The sequence below is a fragment of the Dendrobium catenatum genome, unplaced genomic scaffold (assembly GCF_001605985.2).
Source record: "Dendrobium catenatum unplaced genomic scaffold, ASM160598v2 fragScaff_scaffold_1617, whole genome shotgun sequence".
In the NCBI taxonomy this organism is placed as follows: domain Eukaryota; kingdom Viridiplantae; phylum Streptophyta; class Magnoliopsida; order Asparagales; family Orchidaceae; genus Dendrobium; species Dendrobium catenatum.
Genome location: NW_021320079.1, coordinates 423804 through 445495, shown reverse-complemented (window position 1 = coordinate 445495; position 21692 = coordinate 423804). Strand labels below are relative to the sequence as shown.

The 21692-nt window shown below is 32.7% G+C and overlaps 1 protein-coding gene across 1 annotated transcript; it reads left to right on the top strand.

Moving 5' to 3' along the window:
* Positions 1-296: 296 nt before the first annotated feature.
* On the top strand, positions 297-3619 carry LOC114581242. Its single transcript, XM_028701021.1, has 5 exons — positions 297-819; positions 1120-1389; positions 1653-2164; positions 2321-2502; positions 3172-3619. The coding sequence occupies exons 1-5, from the start codon at positions 297-299 to the stop codon at positions 3617-3619; spliced, it is 1935 nt and encodes a 644-aa protein (XP_028556854.1).
* The last annotated feature ends 18073 nt before the right edge of the window (positions 3620-21692 follow it).

Here is a 21692-nt window from a genome sequence, read left to right as displayed (position 1 = left end):
AAATCCAAATGACGTCTCTCTCATTTTGGAATTGTAGAGGGGCTAGAAAGGTAGAGGCCTCTCATTACTTAAGGGAATTTGTCAAGGATCTTCAAGTTTTTTTTGTTGGACTTATTGAAACTAAAATCCAATCTTTTGATAGAGTTGAAATCAATAAATTAATTGGTAATAATTGAGATTTTTTTAATGTCCCTGCTGAAGGTTTGTCGGGAGGAATTCTTATCTGTTGGAAATCGAACATTTGTTCTTTCAATATCATCCATTCTTCTAATCAAGTGGTTATTGGACATTTGAAAATGCTTAATCGAGATGAATGGCTTATTGCCACCACATATGGCAACAAAGAGGTTTATAAAAGAAGACAACTTTGGGAAGATCTACAAACATTCACTAATTCTTGCATTCCTTGCATTTTTGGAGGAGACTTTAACTGCATTCTTTCTCAAGAGGAGAAGAGAGGTGGGAAGAGATTTGTTTTCTCTCAAGGACCTCAAGATATGCAAATTTTTATGAAGAGATGTGATTTTCATGACATTGGGACTATAGGTCGCAAATTTACTTGGTGCAATAACAAGAAAGGGGGAGCACGGATCCTTGAAAGGATGGACCGTTGTTTACTAAATTCAGCAGCCTTGACGATCATACAACCTAATGCCCTTCATCTTCTTGGAAGAAATGCTTTAGACCACTGCCCAATAGACATTAATATTTGTAGTTCGGGGTTTAAGAAGAATAGAAGACTACAGTTCGAAGAAGTTTGGACCTCTTATCCAGCTTCTAAGGGTATTGTGGTCAATTTATGGAAGAAGCCAACAGGAGGTGATGATGTTCAAAAGTTAAATCTCAAACTCAAAAGAGTTCTTAAAGCTTTATTTCAATGGAGTAGAGCCAAACATGCAAATCTAAACATTTTAAAAGAAAAATTCAATTAAGAAATCTTATCTTTTCAAGAGGAGGAGGCCAATTCAGGAAGTCTTTTAGAAGACAATATCTCTTTGTTAAGATTCAAAGTAAAGGAGTTAAATTCTACCTTAGGAAGATTAATCTCTTGGTGAAGACAAAGAGCTAAAGTGAAATGGTATAAAGAGTGTGATACTATCTCTGAATACTTTCACTCAGTGGCTTCGGCGAGACGGAACAGCAACCATGTTAGACAAATTAGAAGCTCAGATGGCACTCTGACTGAAGAACAAAGATGTATTGAAGAAATTTTCTCAAATCACTTCCAGGAAAAATGGAAATTCAGGAGATGCTCTCACACCAGCTGGCCTAATATTTCCAGATCCCTTGATGAAGTTGACAAGGAACAACTTATGGCAAACTTATCTGAGGAAGAATTGGAGAAAGTTATCTCACATTTGGAAAGCAATATTTCACCTGGCATTGATGGTATTTCCTACTCTTTTTTAAATGCTATTGGTCTACTATTAAATCTGATGTGTGGAAGGAGATTTGTCTATTTTTTAAATCTAGTTTGATGTGAGATGAATGGAGAGAAACCATTGTGGTTCTTATTCCTAAGCTCAAAAATCCTTTAACTCCTAATTATAGACCTATTAGTCTATGTAATTCTATCTATAAGATAGTGGCAAGGATGTTATTTATTAGGATTGTCTATATCATTCAAAAGATTATTTCTGAAAATTAAGTAGCATTCATCAAAGGAAGATCAATTTCTGAAGATATTCTGCTCACCCAAGAAATATTCCATAAATTCAGAAACTCTAAAGCTAAGAAAGGTTTGATGTCCATTAAGGTGTACATGGAGCACACATATGATAGTATGGGGTGGAACACATTAAAAAATGTTTTGGATCTTTTTGGCTTTCCAAGTTTTTTTGTAAACCTCCTAATCCAATGTGTGGTGGACACCAAGTATTCTATTAATGTTAATGGTAGGAATACTAATTGGATTCGAGCTGAATGTGGCTTTAGGCAACAATGCCCTCTATCCCCATATTTGTTTATCATGTGCTCTCAACTTCTCACCAAAGTGTTCAATAGAGATGGAGCCAAGATAGGAGTGAAGGTGGCATCAAATGCAGAAAATTTTTCTCATCTTCAGTATGCTGATGATACTATTATTTTTGTGGAAGTTAATAGAAGAAATGCTATTAAAATTAAAAAAATATTAAAGAAGTATAGTGGCTGGACAGGGCAGAAGGTTAATAACCAAAAATCTTCTTTAATTTTTGGTAAAGTAGCAAACAAAAACAAATCCAAAATTCTATCCAGAATCATGGGCTTCAAAGTTGTTGGTGAATTGAATTATCTCGGCATCAAGATGGCTATGATAACGCTTAAAGCTTCTAATTTCCAGGATGTATTGGAAAAAGCTTTTGATAAACTTAATGTTTGGGGCAACCACTCTCTCACTTTAGCTGGTAAGCTTCAGTTGATTAAATCAGCACTCTTATCCATTCTAATTTTCATCTCTACCCATTCCCTTGTGCGAATGGGAGTGTTAAGAGAACTTGATAAGTTGGGTAGGAATTTTCTTTGGTAAGTTTGCATATTCATCAAATGGGAGCATATAAACACTACTAAGGATATTTGGATCCTTGATAAGTTTTAGAGAAGTGGCCTACATTTTTGTCCAATTTAAATGAAAATCAATGTCGTTTGAAATTCTTTCTTAATGGTGGTAGCCGGAATATCCAGAGATTGAATGAAGCATTCGGTAAGGAGTTAGCTAATTTGATTTCTTTGGTCCCTACAAATGCTGAAACTCACGAAGATGAAGAGGAAATCATTTATAAATTATCTGGGAAATCACTTGTAGCAATGATTTCAGATTAAATCAATTTTAATGAAGATGAAGATGCTAGCTGGAGATGGCTAAAATTGTTGAAGTTGAGGCCAAGAGTTAAAATCTTTTGGTGGAGATTGTTACCTAAGGCAATTCTAACAAATGAATTCTTAATGTATAGAAGGATTATTGATCACAATGGTTGCCCAAGAGGATTTTGTGTTGTGGAGGATGACAGCCACATAGCTGTTAATTGTTTTTTCATGATTAATATCATCAACTCCTTAAAAAAGTTGGGGATATGAGATCCCTGTTTTCAATAATTTGGAGAATTGTCTAAATTGGCTCTCTATTATCTCTAGTCTCAATCCTTTCTTGGCAAATTTGTATTGTTCTGCAGTATTTTTTTCTTAGAAGAGTAGGAGTAAACTGGTACATGGCTCGGTGGAAGATAGCATATCAGCTATTACAACCAATGCAATCAGTTTTGCTTCTTCTTCCTTTAGTCAAGATATCATTTCAGCTAACTGGGTTTCTAATCAGCATTCGTTGTTTCAAGATACTTGGAAACCCCCTCCAACTGAATGGATCAAACTAAATGTGGATGCTTCTCTTGACAACAACTATTCTGTAGGAATTGGTGGAGTTATTAGAGACTACAAGGGTAGATTTTTATTTGCCTTTGGTTTCAAAAGTATACATTGGGTTATCTCAGCACTTGAATTGGATGCTTTGATGGCTTTAAATAAGATTACTCAAGAGTGGATGTATGAAGCTAAAGGTATCATTATAGAAGGAGACAACTACAATATTATGAAGCATATCCAAGAAATTTTTAAGAAGGGTCCAACTGTAAGTAATCATCCCTAGTTACTTGATTTTTTCTTTCTTAGGAATTTCAATCAAGTCATTTTTCAATTAGTAAATAGAAAATGTAATAAGTTAGCTGATTGTTGTGCTAACCATGCTAGGTTGGGTGCTTTTATGTGGAATAACTTGATTTTCAATAACGTTCCTCCTATGTTATTCAAATTGTTGAAGGAGGAATGTGATAATCTTAACTTTGTTTAGTTCTCTTTTTCTTTCAATAAAATTGCTATATTCATCTTCTCAAAAAAAAAAAAAAAAGAGACCATCAGTTCACTAATGCTCTTACGAGCTACAAAACAAAGTAAAACAAAACCTACGAGCCAATAGTCTCCACTAATCAAAGTACAAGGCACCCTAGTAACATTTTAATGTTGCTATAAATAAGCATAAAAAAATGAAAGATAAAAATAAAGAAATGATGCATAATCTTTCTACAAAAATAGCTTGGAGTCAGCCATAAGCAACTCCACCTACAAAATAAAGCTACTGTAAAAAGACAAGCTATAACACAAAAACTTATAGGATAACCAAGAAAAATAATCTAAATTAAAGCTAGTAACAAAAGAGGAGTAGTAAAATTTGCACCACATTAAGCCAAAGAGAGGATGATGACTTATAGAGCTCAGAATAAAATTAATATCGGAATCCTCATTAGGAAAATCCACAAGCCTTAAATCCTAGCCTCAGCATCAAACATAAACACCTTAAAAGAGCCCAAATAGAAAACATAATGCCTCTAAAAGAACAATACAAAACCACAAAAATGTCACCATTACCCATCCCAAAATAAAGCCCCGCTCCAATAAACCAAAACTGGTTAAACATATGCCGAGCCAAAATCCCAGGGACAGACAAACACCTGCAGCCAACATCCAAATCAAAAATAGAGCCAACAAAACCCCAAAGACCAGCCAAACTCTCACGGACCCCCAGCAAGCCAAGCAAGAAACCTGAAGGTAGGAGATCAGTAATGGAAAAAACCATCATCCATATAACCTGTGGAGTCATAGATCAAGTCTAGATCCACCAAGACATCTAGTAAAATGGAAGTCACAGATAGATGCCAGCAATAATTCAATAACCACAAAATAAAATAATACCATACCAATAAAATAAGATTAATACAGAACATAGAGCCCTAAAGAAGGAAAAAAATCCCAAGCCACAAGTCTAGATGACCATCCAAACAAAGCAAACTAAATAAGACACCACACACCTCTACGAAAAAATGCAATAGAGTAGCAAACAAGCCAACCCAAGAGTATCCAAACCTACAGCCCCATAGATTAACCAACTAACAAGAAGAAAAAAACCAATAATAGAAGAATTTGTAGAAACACCACCACTCATAAATAGATGATGCCAAGGAGCCATAAAAGAATAATGACAGTAAAAAATAACCCAACAACATAAAAACCATGGCCAATAAACCACCCAGCACACCACCCAAGAAAAAAGCCACTTAAGATCTAACATAGGTGATACCAACCACATCAAGTTTAAGCTTACCACGAAGAGCTATCAAAATAATGGACCAAATAACATCAGAATAACTATCAAGACTACACCCCCAGTTAGCAAGCCAAGTAGCACACGCATTACCCTCCTTGCAAATATGATGAAATGAGAAATTCAAAAATAACATTTGATTTTTTATATCCCTAACTTGATAGAAAAGATTCGGAATGCAACACATATCCTCCTTTGTGTAAAATAGTTAGAAATCATAATCAAAGTTCGCCTCAATAAAAAAGTTTGTTAAGTTTGTTGCAAATTTGATTTTCTGGATTAAAATTTTTATAATATCAAATATTTATTATTTTCTATGAGCCTTTCCTACTAACAATTTTGCTCCAAAAGATCTAGTGTAACACAAGCCAGCTCAAGATTGGGTAGAGTAGGTCTAAGTTAGTTTGTAATTTTTCCTTTCTTGAGTCTATTATAAACAAAGTGATTCCTGATGCTAAGTAACCTTGCACACACACTTGGGGGAATTTATTTGAGTACTTTTAGAGTTTTATATTTTTTATCACATCATTCAGGACGATCCAAAAATCATCTAGGACGATCATCTAAAAAGAAACCTTAATTAGGGCATCCTTTTTAAGGCAGCCATTATTAAGCACATCGTCCTAGATGACATTAATATCGGCTGGGATGATAGGCTCAAATCAGAAAAAATCAGCTGCCATATCTATTTAGGAATTATTTATTTTTTGACATCATCTATGACATCATCCGAGATGATGTAGGACAATTATGCCTAAATTAATTTGGTAATTAAGGAAAGCAATCATAATTTGATTTCACGATCACATTATCATGGACAATCATATGATCGTCCGGGATGATCGCTTGGATGATTGACATACGCTAGCTTCTATTTAAGATGATGCTCAGGACAGGTTTCACAGATTTGAACTAATTATCCGGGACCATCGTAAGATTAGCTTGGACGTTCAAGTTATTTTTGCATTGTCCAAACATTCTTTCAGAGTGATTATCTAGATTATATTTATGGATTTGTGCTGATCATATAGGATGATATTATATCGGCCTAGACTATATGACCAAGAATCTTATGATCGTCCTAAATCAATTGGGTTGATTAAGAATTTATGCTGATCGGCCAGGATGATATCCACATCATCCTAGCTAAAAATATCAGTTTATTTAAAATTAGAGCAATTCTGAAACTCTTTTGTTTAAGAGCTATTATTCTACCCAAGAGCTTATCTTTTACTATTGCTCTAACCTGATAGAGCCAAGAGGAGAGGGAGAGCACGGGAAAGAGAGAGGGTCTTATGAGGGGGATTTTGTGAGGGAGTTCATAATGGTTACTCAAAGAAAGGATCTATCATCATCTTCTCTATTCATCATCTTTATTTCCTTGGGGGTTCTAGAGAGGTACACATTAGCTTATGATCAAGGATCTCAGCCTGCTTTATGAGGAAGTAAAAAGAGTTGGATTCTCTTCCTGCTTCAGGAGGAAGCAAAAGGAGTTGGGATCTCTTCATACTTCAAGAGGAAGCAAAAAGTGTTGGGTTTTATGCCTGCTTCAAGAGAAAGAAAAAGAAGTTGGGATCTCTGCCTCACCTGGGTTGGTGGAAACGAGGTTTGTATAGGCATCCCTGCCTTGCTGTGGGGGCGAAAGGAGAGACACTTAATTTAGTGTAATACTCGGAGGGTGCCACAGGGGAGTGGACGTAGGTCATATTGATCGAACCACTATAAATTTCTGTGTTCTTTATTACTTCTTCCGTATTTTTTTCCGTACTTTCATTTATATAATGAATCTTGGTTTTTATTTTAAGATTGTGTTTTGATCAAAATTTTTTAAAAAAATAACAATTCACCCCCTCCCCCTCTTGGTTAACCTTGGGACTAGTTCATAAGGGCTTATCTTCCCTAACAAACTTTCAAGTGCTATCAGAGCACTTTCAAGTGGTATCAGAGCGGGATTCATAAAATTAAGTTTAAAAACTTTTTGAATTTTGATTCATGGCTAACTTTGATAATTGTAATATAATGGAAGGATATTCTATTACATGTCCACCTTTGTTTGATAATTCCTTTTGATTTTTAGAAAACTTGCATGTCTACATTTTTACAATCATTTGATTTTTATATGTGGATGCTTGTTAAAGAAGGTTATACACCACCTTCTCATGAACTTAATGGAATTAAAATTGAAAATTCATTTACTAAATGGACTTTTAATGAAAGAGATTTAGCACAACTTAATGGAAATTTCTTAAACTATTTTTTCTATGCTTTGAAATCTGAAGATTATATACGTGCTTCAACTTATGCAACTGAAAACAGATTTGGGATAGATTATGTGTAACTTATGAAGGAACTAATGGAGTTAAACAATCTAGATTGAATATTCTATTGCATAATTATGAACTTTTTCATATAAAATCTTATGAATCAATTTCTGTCATATATATAAAGTTTACTCAAATTATCACCACATTGTAATATTTAGGAAGAGAGCTAACTAATTATGAAAGGGTCAATAAAATTTTGAGATGCTTGCCTTCTTCTTTTGATGCTAAGATCACTACAATTACTGAATCTAAAGATTTGAATACTTATTCGATTTATAACTTACTTGGATCACTCATTGCTTACGAGCAAGAGGTGAATCAAAAAAATCTTATTGCAGGTGAGAAAAAGAAGTAGAAAATTGTGGCAATAAAAGCCAACAACATGGACACTGATTCTTCTAGATATGAAAATGATGATGTTTCCTTCATCACTAGGTAATTTAAAAGTTTTCTAAGAAAGAAGTATAAAGATAATCAGAAGTGGAAAAGAGGTAATGATAGTAAAAATTATAAAATTTCTTCTGATGTTATTTGTTTTGAATGTAGGAAGCCTGGACATATTAAAGTTCATTGTCCTACACTTAAGGAACACCCAAGCAAGGAGAAGGGTGAGGAGAAACCCAAATACATGAAGGATAAGAAGTAGTACCAAAAAGCATTTTGGGCGATACTGCATCTGACTCCTCTGAGATTGAAGTAGAGGAGGAAACAACAAACTTGTATTTGATGGTAGATAATCATCTTGGATAGTTTGACCAAGAAGAGGTATCCAACCAACCTATGATCAACTACTTGAAATATGTGAAAAAATTCATGAATCATATAAAAAACTTAAGAAAACACATTCTAGTGTGAAAATAGAGTTTTTGAGTTTACAAAAAGAGCATGAAGTTTTGATTAAAGATCACCTCCAAATTGATATTAATCACATGTCTTTACTTGATGAGTTTGATTAATTGAATAAAAAGCACTCTAAGTTGGTTATTGAGCATGATTCATTGAAAGCATCCTACACCTCACCTGAATCTAATTTTAAGACATATATTGATAAATCTAAGCATAGGGAGCACAACTTGAGAGTTGATAATGAAGCTTTAGATAGTGCTAACTTGAGGGTTAAAGCTAAATTGAATACACTTTAGAGATATTAGAATACATCAACACTTGATCTAAAGCCAAAACCTAGGAAGATGCCTAATAACCTAAATAGATTAGTAAATCTTTTTCCTAGAGTAAAATGTTTTTTATGTTGAATGATAGGACATATTTAACACACTTGCACTATTCACCATAGTACACATTTGGTATGAAGATCAAAATTGCATGTTTCATAGCATAACACAAATACATTGCATTCTTCTTCTCATAAGAAGGGGCCCAAACCTATTTGGGTTCCTAAATCTGTCATTTTATTTTTTTAGATATGCTTGCACCAAAGGTCGACCTCATGAGAGCATATGATACTTGGATAGCGGAGGCTCACGGCTCATAATTACTGCTTAATAAATTCTAGATTGTATGTTTACTACTCTGTTGATTATTGTTGTTTTCTTCTTATGTTTGTTAATCTTTTAGTTGTTTAATTTCTATTTTTTTTCATTTGAAATGATATTTTTTTCTTGGTTTTTGGTTTTTGGAATTTTCTAGTCAATGTCTAAACATCCCTAAATCAGTTAAAGGGAGAAAGACCGTTAAGTGTTTCCCTCCCTCTAACCTCTTTTTGTTATATAATTTTCTTTCCTAATTAAAAATCTATCTCAAATTAATAACTGGATATTGTAATTAAGATCTTTTCTATCTTGCTACAGTAATCTGTCTTATATATAATGTTCAAAATTCTTTATATTACTTTTAAGTTCTTTGAAATTTTGTTGTTGCATTTATCATTTGAATTTGATTCTATTTTTTGGTTTATTCTTCCCTTTATTAAGGAGTGGAATTTCTTTTCTAATAACTAGAATATATACTCACAATTGAGAATATTTAAGAGTTTTGAAAAGGGATCAAGCTTGAAAAAAAAAGTGGTCAATGACACCAAAAACAAAAGATGCATAATGATCGCTAAAAATTTGAAAAATACATAAAGTGTATCAAAAATCAAAAGATGAGCAAAGTGCGCCAATCAAATTGACAAGAGGCACCTGCAAAAAGAAAAACTTCCCTCTCGTTCAAAACCTTTAAATCTTAGAAGAATTTATGTGTCACTTGATATTTTCAATAGCTTGATTTCAAATTTCATGATTATGACAAATCACTTTGATATATTATTCTATAAGATATCTCTTATGGAACCAAGGTTTGAACGGATCTCTTTTTTATCCAATTGGTTGGTTATGAGTTAAGTCTCCTATTTTCAAAAGATAATTTTGCCCTAAGAGAAGTCCGAGCTAGGGTTAGCAGGATTAAATATTCTATAATTTTTTGATTTCATCGATGTTAACTCATTGATCTTACACTTGGAGATTTTATTATATTCATACCTTATTTTTTAACAAAAAATAAATAAATTAAAAAATTACTTTTTCTTTTTAACTTTATTTATTTGTCTTTTCTTTTTCTATCTTTTTGTCTTACCTTTTATGTTGTTAAGTTTTTAGACCTTCTCTGATCATCTCCATCCATCATCTAAATTTAAACCTTTTTGTCACATCCTCGTTGGTCGACTCAACTCACTTTGAAATCCCATCTGAACATCTGATATGACTTTTCTGCTTCTGATCATCCTAGACGATACTTTATTATCCTGGATGATCTGATCATCTTTTGCTTCAATTATCTGTGATCGTCTTGGATGATTATATTTCATCCTGGATGATGATATTCACTTTTTGCTCAATTTATGAAAATTTGCCTGGTACGATCCATATTTTCGTCCTAGACGATACACAAGGCAATATGTTTAAAATCTTTAAATTCGATCGATACGATCCATTTTTTGGATAATCATCCTAGACGATCCACCTGTTCGTCCTGGTCGATACATCTAGCAACATGATTTTAATGTTTAAAATTTGGCCAGTATGATCCATTATTATGCATCATCCTGGATGATCCACCTAATTATCCAGGATAATCTACATTTTTAATGATCGTCTAGCTTAACCCCTCAGGATGAACGCCTATGTCTTATCATCTCGGATGTTATCAAATCGGACTGGATAATAGGACCACCTTTTTGACCAATAGGCCTTGATGTAATTATTACCCGATCAGCCTTGATGATTCTATGATCGTCCTAGACGATCGGGCCGATTCTTTAAATTTTGAGGGTTCCAGCCATTTTTTCTCACACCCACTTCTTCTACCAGCCTTATACTTTTTATTGCATTATTGTTCTTGATGATTATATAAGGAAAGCGATCCCGCCATCCTTCCAGTATTTCCTCAAGGTCTTCTCTGAACCCTTGATTCATTAAGGCTGACAATCAAGCCGCCTACCAAATATACAAGATGGCTGAAATCATTATCATTCGGTCTGTCAAACCGAACATTCTCTCATGTCTGATACTTGATCTGTTTGCTCACACCTGCTTATGTTTTCTCCTTACTCTTACTATACCTTTCAACTGTGAGCTGCTTTTAAAATTTTTTCCTAGTCTTACTACCATTTGTGATCCAGGACATAGGAGAAAGACAAATTTAGGCCTATGACATATCATTGCTTATATCTTAGAATCAAAATATAACCTCCAATATTCTGCTCCACCAAACTTTCAACCTTCTTTATACTCCAACAATTCCTTTCACACTCTTTAAAATACTCATCTCCACCCAAGGCATGGGTAAGCTTAGAGGGCCGAGGAGGAGGAGGCTCCTATACCATCTCCTGCACCTATTCCTGCACCTACTCCGCTCTTCCATCACTCTCAACTAGATTAGCTAGTGGAGCGATTCGACAAGTGGGAGCTTCGCTTTGAGGCATATAATACTGCACATGAGCAACAACATACTGAGGAAATTATTCTCCTGCAGCACCAGCATGACTAGGATATGGCATGGTTTGGAGAGCAGTTCACCATCCTTTCCAGTTACATTCACCCTCCACCACACCTCCACCTCCATAAGATGATTTGGGGCCATCTTTCTATTAGTCTATTTCTTTTATATTTTTATGTAGTTTGTTTTTGTTTTTAGTCTCTGATTTGTTTCTATTTTACTTTCCTCCATTTTGTGATGTCAAAAGAGGGAGTAGTTAGTTGAACTGGTTGTTTGCAGTTTGATTTTATTATTGGATAGTTAAAACTATGTTTGTTTCTTCTGACTATTTCTTTTAAACTGTTTAGATTATTTTTTGGTTTGCCATCATCAATAAAGGATAGATTGTTGTAAATTTTATTTGATGGATTAGAATTTTGATGATAGCAAACATTCATGATTTTCTACGACTGCCTTGACTACTAATTTTTCAGGTCCACAATATCTAGTATAACTCAGGCCAGCTCAAGATTAGGTACATTAGGTCTAAGTTAGTTTGTAATTTTTCCTTTCTTAAGTCTATTAGAAATGAAGTGGTTCATGATGCTAAGTAACCCTGCACACAAAGACTTGGGGGAATTTTCTGACTGCTTTTAGAGTTCTCTATTTTTTGCTCACATAATTCAAGATGATCCAAAAATCATCCTGGACGATCAGCTAAAAATAGAAACCCTAATTAGGGCATCCTAGTTAAGGCAATTGTTATTAAGCACATCATCCTAGATGATATTCATATCAGCTGGGACGATAGGCTCAAATCAAAAAGAATCAACAGCTAGATCTATTTAGGTATTCTGTATTTTTGGACATAATTCTGGATGATGAAATATAATTATGCCTAAATTAATCTGGTAATTAAGAAAAGTAATTAAGATTTGATTGCATGATCATATTATCCTAAACGATCGTAGGATCATCTGGGATAATTACTTGGATGATTGACATCGGCCAGCTTTTATTTAGGGTGAGGATCAAGACCAGTTTCACAAATTTCAACTAATCATCTGAAATGATCATGAGATAGTCCTGGATGATCAAGCTATTTTTTCATCATCCAGGCATTCTTTCAGGGCGATTGTATGGATGATATTCAAGAATTTATACTGATCGTACAGGATGATATTATATCAACCTGGATAATATGACAAAAAATCTTTTGTTCATCACAAACCTATCGGCCTGACTGAGCAAAATTTATGCTCATCAGCCAGGACAATATAAACATCATCCTAGGCAATAATGCTGGTTAATATAAAATAAGAGCTATTCCAAAACACTTCTATTTAAGAGCTCTTATTCTACCCAAGAGCTTATCATTTGCTGTTGTTCTAACATGAGAGAGACAAGAGGAGAGGGAGAGTAAGGGAGAGAGAGAGAGAGAGAGGATCTTGTGAGGGGGAGTTTGTGAGGGAGTTCACAAAGGTTGCTCCAGCCAAGGATCCATCATCTTCTCCAGTCATCATCCTTAGTTCCATGAGGGTTCTAGAGAGGTAAACTTCAGCATCTGATCAAGGTTCTCTGCCTACTTTAGGAGGAAGCAAAAGGAGTTGGGTTCTCTGCCTATTTCAGGAGGAAGCAAAATGAGTTGGGTTCTCTGCTTTCTTCTGGAGGAAGCAAAAGGAGTTGGGATCTCTGCCTTACCTGGGTTGTTGGAAAGGTGGTTTGTATAGACTTCTCCACCTTGTTGTGGGGGCAAAAGGAGAGATATTGAGTTTAGTGCAATACTCAGAAGGCACCTATGGGGAGTGGACATAGGTTGTGTTAACCGAACCACTATAAATTTATGTATTCTTTATTACTGCTTTTGCATTTATTTTATGTACTTTGATTTCTATGGTGAATCTTGATTTTTGTTTTAAGATTGTATTTTGATCGAAAGATTTTTTTAAAATACTAATTCACCGCCCCCCCTCTTGGGAGCCTTGGGACTAGTTCATAAGGGCTTAACATCCCTAACAAACTTTCAAGTGCTATCAAATCACTTTCAAAGTTAAGAGAGATACATAACTGAATATCATAAAGAATAGACATGGTGACAATAGTAAAATAATTACCATTATGATCTGGGCTAGCAAAAACCATAATAAGGCAACCATTACTATCCCAGATAGCTCCACCACACCCCATAGAAGAGGCACTACTAGCACCGTCCACATTTAACTTAAAAAAATTACTAGGGGTTTTGGGCCAGTAAGTAATATTAGCCTTTAAAGCAATAGGATCACGCTCCCAATTGAGTCCTAAAATATTCCCAACAAAATAAGTGTTTTTAAAACTCTATAAAGAAAGTAGTTCAACAGCCACCAAAGACAAAACTTTATCCTTCACCTTTCGAATAACATAATGATGGTTCATTTGCACATCATTAAAAAGAGAATTATTCCTCTCCAACCATAGAAACCATAATATGAGAAAAGGAATAACATTACGAATGTGGCCTTTAGAATTCATAAACCAAACATTTAGCTTAGATTTAAGGGAAAGATGAGTATTAAAGAAATTTAACTAAAATAAATCATCAAAATAAATCAAAGTCTTAACAGCAACAAGACCATAGATAAAAAAAGTTATGCATATTCTCAATATGGTAACAACATTCACACTTGGAAGCCAATATAAAACCTTTTTTGGTGAGATTATCATCTATGAGATTAAATATATGTAAAATTCTCCAAACAAAGACAAACACAATAGTAGGAGTTCTCTTATGCCAAATATAAGAGAAAATATTATCAATATTTCTTTGAGATCTAAAAGTATGACAAGCACTCCTTAAGTTAAAGCCACCATATTTGGATAAATGACATTATATAATATCCTTAGAAGAAATATTGATAGGCAAGTTTAAAATTTGATGATGAATGCAATCAGGAATCACATTAGAAAGTTTATAAAAGTCACAAAAATTATCATTAAAAAAAGAATTAACCTTAACCAAAGAAGTAGAGGAAGAATTTAAAATATAATCAATAAAATGTTTACCTAACCACCAATCTTGCTAGAAGAAAACAATACCTTTACTAAGCCCCCAAAAAATGTAGGGCTCCACATCCCATTTATCCTCGCAAAGCCTTTTCCATACTCTAGAATCACCTTACTTAGAGATACAAGTAGTAGGATGTTTGCCAACACAATACTTGGAGACCATTAAATTAGCCCAAAGGCTCTCTTTACTGCAAAAATTATACCAAAGTTTAAAAGAAAAATCCATAGCTAAATCATTCAAATTATTGCAACCTAGACCACCTTCAGCAAAATACCACAACAATTCTCCTAAGCAACCCAAGTAAATTTAGAATTAGTAGAAGTACCTTTCTAAACAAATTTATTATTAAGCTTATGAACACTATTACAAATAGCTTGAGTTAGAAGAATAGTTTGAAAACTATAAACTGGTAAAGAACATAGAACACTTTTGATAAGAGTAACTCTACCACCAAATCAAAGGAAATTAGATTCCCATGATAAAAAGTTTGTTTTGAACTAAGGCAATAAGATCATCAAAAAGAAAGGTTTTCCTTCTACCTTTGAAAAGAGGGACACCAAGATATTTGATGGGCAAATGAGCATACTTAAAACCAGTTAAATCTTTAATGGCTAAAATATGATAGTTAGAAACCCTTTTAGAAGCAGTAAAATAACTTTTATTTTGGTAAAGGATAAGCCACTAAGCATCTCAAATTGATAAAAGAAATTTATAAGAGTATGAATTCTATTAATAGAAGCATTAGTAAAAATAATAAAATCATCCACAAAGCACAAATGAGATATGAGAAAACCATCCAAAGTTCTAAAATAAAGAATATAATTATTTTTAAAAAGATTGGTAAGAACCCTAGATAAAAATTAAACAACAATAATAAAAAGAGCGGCATAAATAGGGTCACCTTGCCTTAACCCATGAGAAGATTTGAAAAAACCATTACTAGAGCTATTGAAAATAATAAAAAAATAGACATCTTCAATATAATTCTTAAACAGGTTAATAAAGACCGAATTAAAGCCAAAAAAATCCCCAAGTATGGTAAAAAAAGTTCCAATCAATATTGTCATGCACCTTGGCAATATCAAGCTTAAAAATCAAATTCCCCCCTCTCACCCTAACATCAAAGTCTTGATAGAATTCTTGAGCCAACAAAATGTTATTTGTAATGGCACTACCTTTCACAAAAGTAGGAGGCTTAGTGAGAGTCACATTCTCCTCTTGGGATATAAGTCTTGGAATAAAAGAATGATTCATAATTTGAGCCAGGTAAAAAAAATTATTGAGATAGGTTTGAAAATGTTGAACTACGAGATTAGCAATCTCCACAGTATTCTCAGTACTTGAACCATCTGCTTGTTGAATTTTATTAATATAATTTTTATCCCTTTTCCTCTTAACCAATGCATGGAAATATTTAATATTATTATCATCTTCAACCAAGTGCTTAGCAGCAATTTTTTGCTTCCAAAAAAGGTCTTCCTAAGTTTAGAAATTAAAAAGCTCCTCTTTAGTGTTCTTTAAAAGAGAGAAATTAGCATCATAAGGATCATCTTGACAAGAAAGCTCAATAGTATTAACAAGTTGTTCAGCATCCAAAATGTTAGAAAATATATTTTTAAACATGATGGTTCAACCAATCTAAAACTGGATTCAGCCTTTTTAGCTTAAACCAAAGCCTCCATATGTCAAAACTAGAATCATCCGGATGTAAAGGAGCTTGCCAATAACAAAAAAAGAGTCATGATGTAACCACATGTTTTGAAATCTAAATTGAGAAGAAACATTAAATTGTAAAAAATTAATGCTAATAAGCAAAGGAGGATGGTCACACAAAGTTCTACTAAGTTGTTGCACATTTGTCGAGTTAAGAGAATTAAACCAAGAGTCATTAAAGAGAAAACGATCCAACCATTGCCATAAGTGACTCCTATTCCAAGTGAATTTATTACCAGAAAAACCAATATCAATTAAATTTCAATCCAAAATCATATTACAAAAATCCTCCATAGAGTGATAAGAAGGAGAAGAAACTCATATCCTCTCAGAGGGGTTAGTGATAGCATTAAAATCACAACCAACAAGCCATGACAAATTACAAATACTATAAAAATTAATGTGTTGATCCCAAAGCAATTTTTTAATGTAACAAGATGAAGTAGCATACACAAAAGAAGCACATCAATGAAAATTAAATACCTCAACTTTACGATGCATCACTTCAGTAAAATCTCTAATAACATCAACTTTAATCAGGTCTTTCCAAAAAACCAAAATATTATTAGCCATGTTCAAAATAGCATAATTAAAACTCAAAAATTGAGAGGTTCTTCACAACCTAGAAGAAGAAATAAGAGGCTCAAGCAACACAAACATAGAAATATTGTGAACTTGATATAAATTCTTAACACAAATTTAATAAGAGGAACAACCAATGCCCCTCACATTCCAAATAATAGAATTAAATATAGAAATAAACTTAATGGGAAGTATGAGAGTGAGTGTTTCTAGGTGGTTATAAACTAATATGTTGTTTCTTCATCCCACTTTTGCTATAAACTTTAGTTGAACTAAAATCATTATCATCTCTAGCAAAACATTTAGCAACAATTCACATATCCTCAGTATGAGTAAAAGCATCACTATTATAATTAGAGATTGAATGAGTCTTACAATCATTTTATTGGGCCACTTGACTAGTCTGTTGAGGACATTTATCCTCCATAAGCATACGATCATCCTCCAAATTATCTTTATCACTCACAACAAGATCTTCAATGCATTTTGCAAGAGGAGAGCTATGCTCGATAGAAACAAATTCACCATCCTCTAATGGTATATCATTCCTCCCACCTTCTTTATAAGGTAATTCAATTGTAACATTAGCTTTAATCTCTATTTCTTGTTCATTCAAGGGATTAGAGAGAGTGTGTGAAATTATATTACCATTGGAATCTAAATCATTTTCATTAATCATACAAGAAGGGATGGAATCAACATTATCATCATTTTGGACATCAATATTAGGCAATGTTTGCTCCACACTATTATCACAAACAATAGATGAAATAGCAAACATTTTAGCAATAACTCCCGGATCATGATTCAAAGAAATAACATTTGTAATTATAGGAACATGATAATCAATAGTTGCAACCAAATGCTCCTCAATTGTTTGAGACAGATTAGAGGCATATCCCTCTAAAAGAACTAGATTAGGATTAATAATTTCATGAGGAATCAAATTGGAAACCTCCCCATTTGTTTGTCTTAATGAATCCATCTTTTTACAAAGCTGGGGATGCTTATGAAAACAGTAGTTAATACCATGACCATGCATCGTGCAAAAAGATCAAAATATAAGTAAAATTTCAAATTTATCTTTTTGGAAATAACCCTTCACCTTTGTCCCAATCCACTTCTCACTTGGGTGCTTTTAAGAAACTTCCAAATCAACCAAAACCTGAACCATAGAAGGCCTCGACAAAGAAGAAGTGTCTTGGTCCAATTGTAACATTCGACCAAAGATTGAGTCCATACCCAATAGGATTTGATGATTAAAAAAGTGAAGTCTAAAATTAGGGAAGGAAATCCAAATCGGGGAAATAGGAGATTCCTCCCTAACATCAAAATTTAGAGTCCATTTAAGTAACTGCATTTGATAAGCTTGTATATAATAAGATCTCCTAGCAAATATGTGACTATAATCAAGATCATTTGAGAGTTGGATAGCAACATGTCTTTGATCAAGTAAGCCAATATTAAATGACCTGGAAAGCTTTAGGTTAAGAAAAAATTTGCATGTAACATAAAGATTCGGACGCCTCGGAATAAATTTACCCACCAGTGTCAAAGCATAACAGCCAACTGAGCAGCAACATATTCCTCAAATAATATGGTCAAACAATCCTTGAAAAAAATGAATAAAATTTAGTTTAGGGGAAGTAGATGACGAACCAGCAAGCACATCTTTGAAGGATCATGTTTTCCCCTGTAAAAGAGAAGAAGATTTCGAGTTCGATGATGACGAAGTCGTGATCGTCCGTAACCGGAAAACTAACATAACCTCAAAATCAGCAAAGGAATGAAAACAAAAATAAGTAAAGAAAAAAAGATCAAATTGAAAACGCAAAGAAAACAAGTCAACAGGGAGAAAATCAGGTACGCGAGAAGAAACCCTAAAATTGCCCAGAAATTGCCTCGAATGCTAGAGCGTATAGAGAAATTGAGGATAACATATTTTCCTTCCAAGGTAATATGTTATGCTTTAAGTTAAGTTTAATCATGAGAATAGTAAATTTTAAAAACCCAAGTTTGGCCATTGAATTAAAGGTAGAATTTTAAATTTTTTCCCTAAAGATGGAATGATATTCTACTAGAGAAAAATAAATATAAATATACTAGCAATATGATCAAAAATTTGCCACTTTATGTAGAATATTACAAGAAAATTTGAAGAAAAATGGTACTATAATAGTTTTTTTTTCTATCTTATCTTTAATTACAAGGTTTTATTAAATGGCTCAAATTCTCTCAAGAATTAGATATTAAAAGATAAAAAATCTTTCTTTAATTAATATCACTAGCCTAGGATAATTTGCTCTAGAGTTAATTGAGGCTTAATGTTTTCCTATTTTAGATTAATAGGAAGGGTAAATTTATAAATAAATGTGTTTAATAATTTATTTAGTCATTATGCCAATGTAAAAAAAAATAAAAAATTCAAGTAGTCAAAGTCACTCGTTCAATAGATAAATTTCACATGACTCAGGTATGGTTAGGTAGCGTACTAGATGCCCATTGAATGGGAAATTTTATGGCCATATGCAAGTCACACTTGAATGGGAAACCTGTATAAAATGTTTTTTTTTTTTTATTTAATTTGTAAATATATCTTAGCAAGTTCAAGAAATGGTTACAAGTTTTAATTTCTAGAACATGTTTTAGGAGCAAATTTGGTAGTTGAATGAATAAAGATCTGTTTAATTTATTATAACTTAGGTGATTTTTGAAAGTTAATATGCAAATAAATAGTAATGATGAAAAGGATGGTTGGAACTTTTAATAAATTTATGGCCAAATTATTAGAAGGTGCATATTATTAATTAAAATGAGGTATATAAGAGTACAGTTGAGGTAATTTAAATATTAGCAAAACTGTAAAAGTGAATTACAATTTTAAGTAAAATCAGCGAAATCTTTCATGGTTTTGATAAAATGTAATAATTTATTCTGGTTTCTTTAGAAACTAGAAATTCTTCTTATACTATCTTAAGAAACCCCATTGGTTTCTCATGATTTATTTATAAATGGTTAACTCCATGCCTAACCCACATAGAAACCACTATTTACATTCTTGTCTTTTCTTAATCTATGAAATTTTGTGCATAATGTATATTATTTTAAATAATTATAATGTATTGGAGTTGTTAACTTATATAACTAGGAAATAAAATAGATTTAGCTTAGGTCTGAAGTAATATATATAATTAACTATATGTTTATTTTTTAAATAAAAAATTTATATTATTTGTAAATTTAAGTTTATAAGAAAATGTTTAAATTATACAATTTATAAATTTAATTTTACATTTGTTAGTTTATTTTAATCGCACCTACAATAAGTTTAATTGAAATATTTTTAATAAGCTTCACTCGGAGTGGAAACTTATTTTAGTTAAATATGGATGAATTATTTCTTTAGAAATATGTTATAATACAATAATAATTTACATAATTTAGTAAGGATAATTAGTTTAATATGAGTTCCTTACTAAAGGCGTATAATCAATAATATCATTCGATCACTGACCTAATAATTTTTCATGCTTGATAACATGTTCTTGTTTAATGTTATTCGTGTTGCTTCCATAACATACCACATATGGTTTGAAAGATTAATGTAATTTCAATTGTTTGTATAGTAGCATAAGATAAGATACTTCTTTCTTAATTGTTCATTAAGACCGAATTTTTAATCTTAGTTATGGTAGTAGCTTGGCACATGAGATGGTTTCTTTAGTAGTAATGTGTTTTATATTGTTCTCCTAGTAATATAGGATCCCTGATTTGCTATCAAATTTTTGTTGAAGTTATTTATTTGGTACTATTAATTTCAGCATCATGTCAAAATAGGTGAGTTGTAAAGTAGTATTGTCTAATCTACTTTTCTTTAATTTACCTTTAATATATTAAGAATATTGAAAATTCAAGGTTCATCTAAAGTGACCAATGTAGCATATGTACTATATAAAAAGTGTGTATGGGTGATGTTAAGTAATTGCACAACACTTAACCTATGAATTTTTTAGTTGTTACTTAAATAATGCATTGGCCAAGTTATTCAAAATTTGTAGGCATTACCATTAAATAAATGTTTGATAGTGCAACTAAACGAATGGATGACTCTATGGCCCAATAAATTGACAGCCCTTTGGAGGAAAATGCGAATCCACATGACATATTTGCAAGATAGTGGCTAAAATTCTGCTTAATAGATTAAAATTATCTATTCATAAGATGGTTTCAGAAGAACAAGCTGCATTCATTAGTGGTAGATCATTGAAGGATCATACTCTCATTGCTCAAGAGGCCTTTCACAAATTCAGATATTCAAAAGCATCTAAAGGTTTGGTTTCTTTCAAAATAGATATGGAACCGGCATACGATAGTATGTGTTGGGAGACTCTTAGAAATGTTTTGGTTTTCCATTGACGTTCTCTATTTGGATTATGGAGTGTGTCGAGCAACCGAAATTCTCCTTATTGATTAATGGAAAGCTCTCCAATTGGATAGAAGCAAAAAGTGGATTTTGCCAAGGGTGCCCATTATCCCCTTATTTGTTCATACTTTTGCTCCCAACTTTTGTCTAGCTTATTCAAACAAAAAGAAGATGATATGGGAATCACGTTGGTTCAAAATGGCCATAAACTCACTCATCTACTCTATTCAAATGATATAATTATTTCTCTGAAGCCAAAATAAAAATTGTAAAGGAAAACAAAGAATGCCTGAAGAAGTTTTGCGGTTGGACAGGACAAAATGTCAATGATAAAAAATATTTTATCTTATTCGGAAAGCATGTGAAGGAAAACAAGAAGAAATCTATAGGGAGGATCATGAAGTTCATAGTGGTGAAAGAATTCAACTATCTTGGGATAAAAATGGCTCTAAGGAGGTTAGTAGAAGCTGATTTCAGTTTCATTATTGAAAAAGCTATCAAATTAGTGGATATATGGGGTTCCAAACATATATCTCTGGCTAGAAAATTAACACTTATTAA

Bases quoted from the DNA above. Each gene is read 5' to 3' on its own strand.
- LOC114581242 (XM_028701021.1), top strand. From the start codon at position 297: ATGCTTAATCGAGATGAATGGCTTATTGCCACCACATATGGCAACAAA. The intron at 1,390-1,652 runs GTATTTCCTACT...AAAATTAAGTAG, and splicing joins TATTTCACCTGGCATTGATG to CATTCATCAAAGGAAGATCA. The intron at 2,165-2,320 runs GTTAATAACCAA...TCTAATTTCCAG, and splicing joins GTGGCTGGACAGGGCAGAAG to GATGTATTGGAAAAAGCTTT.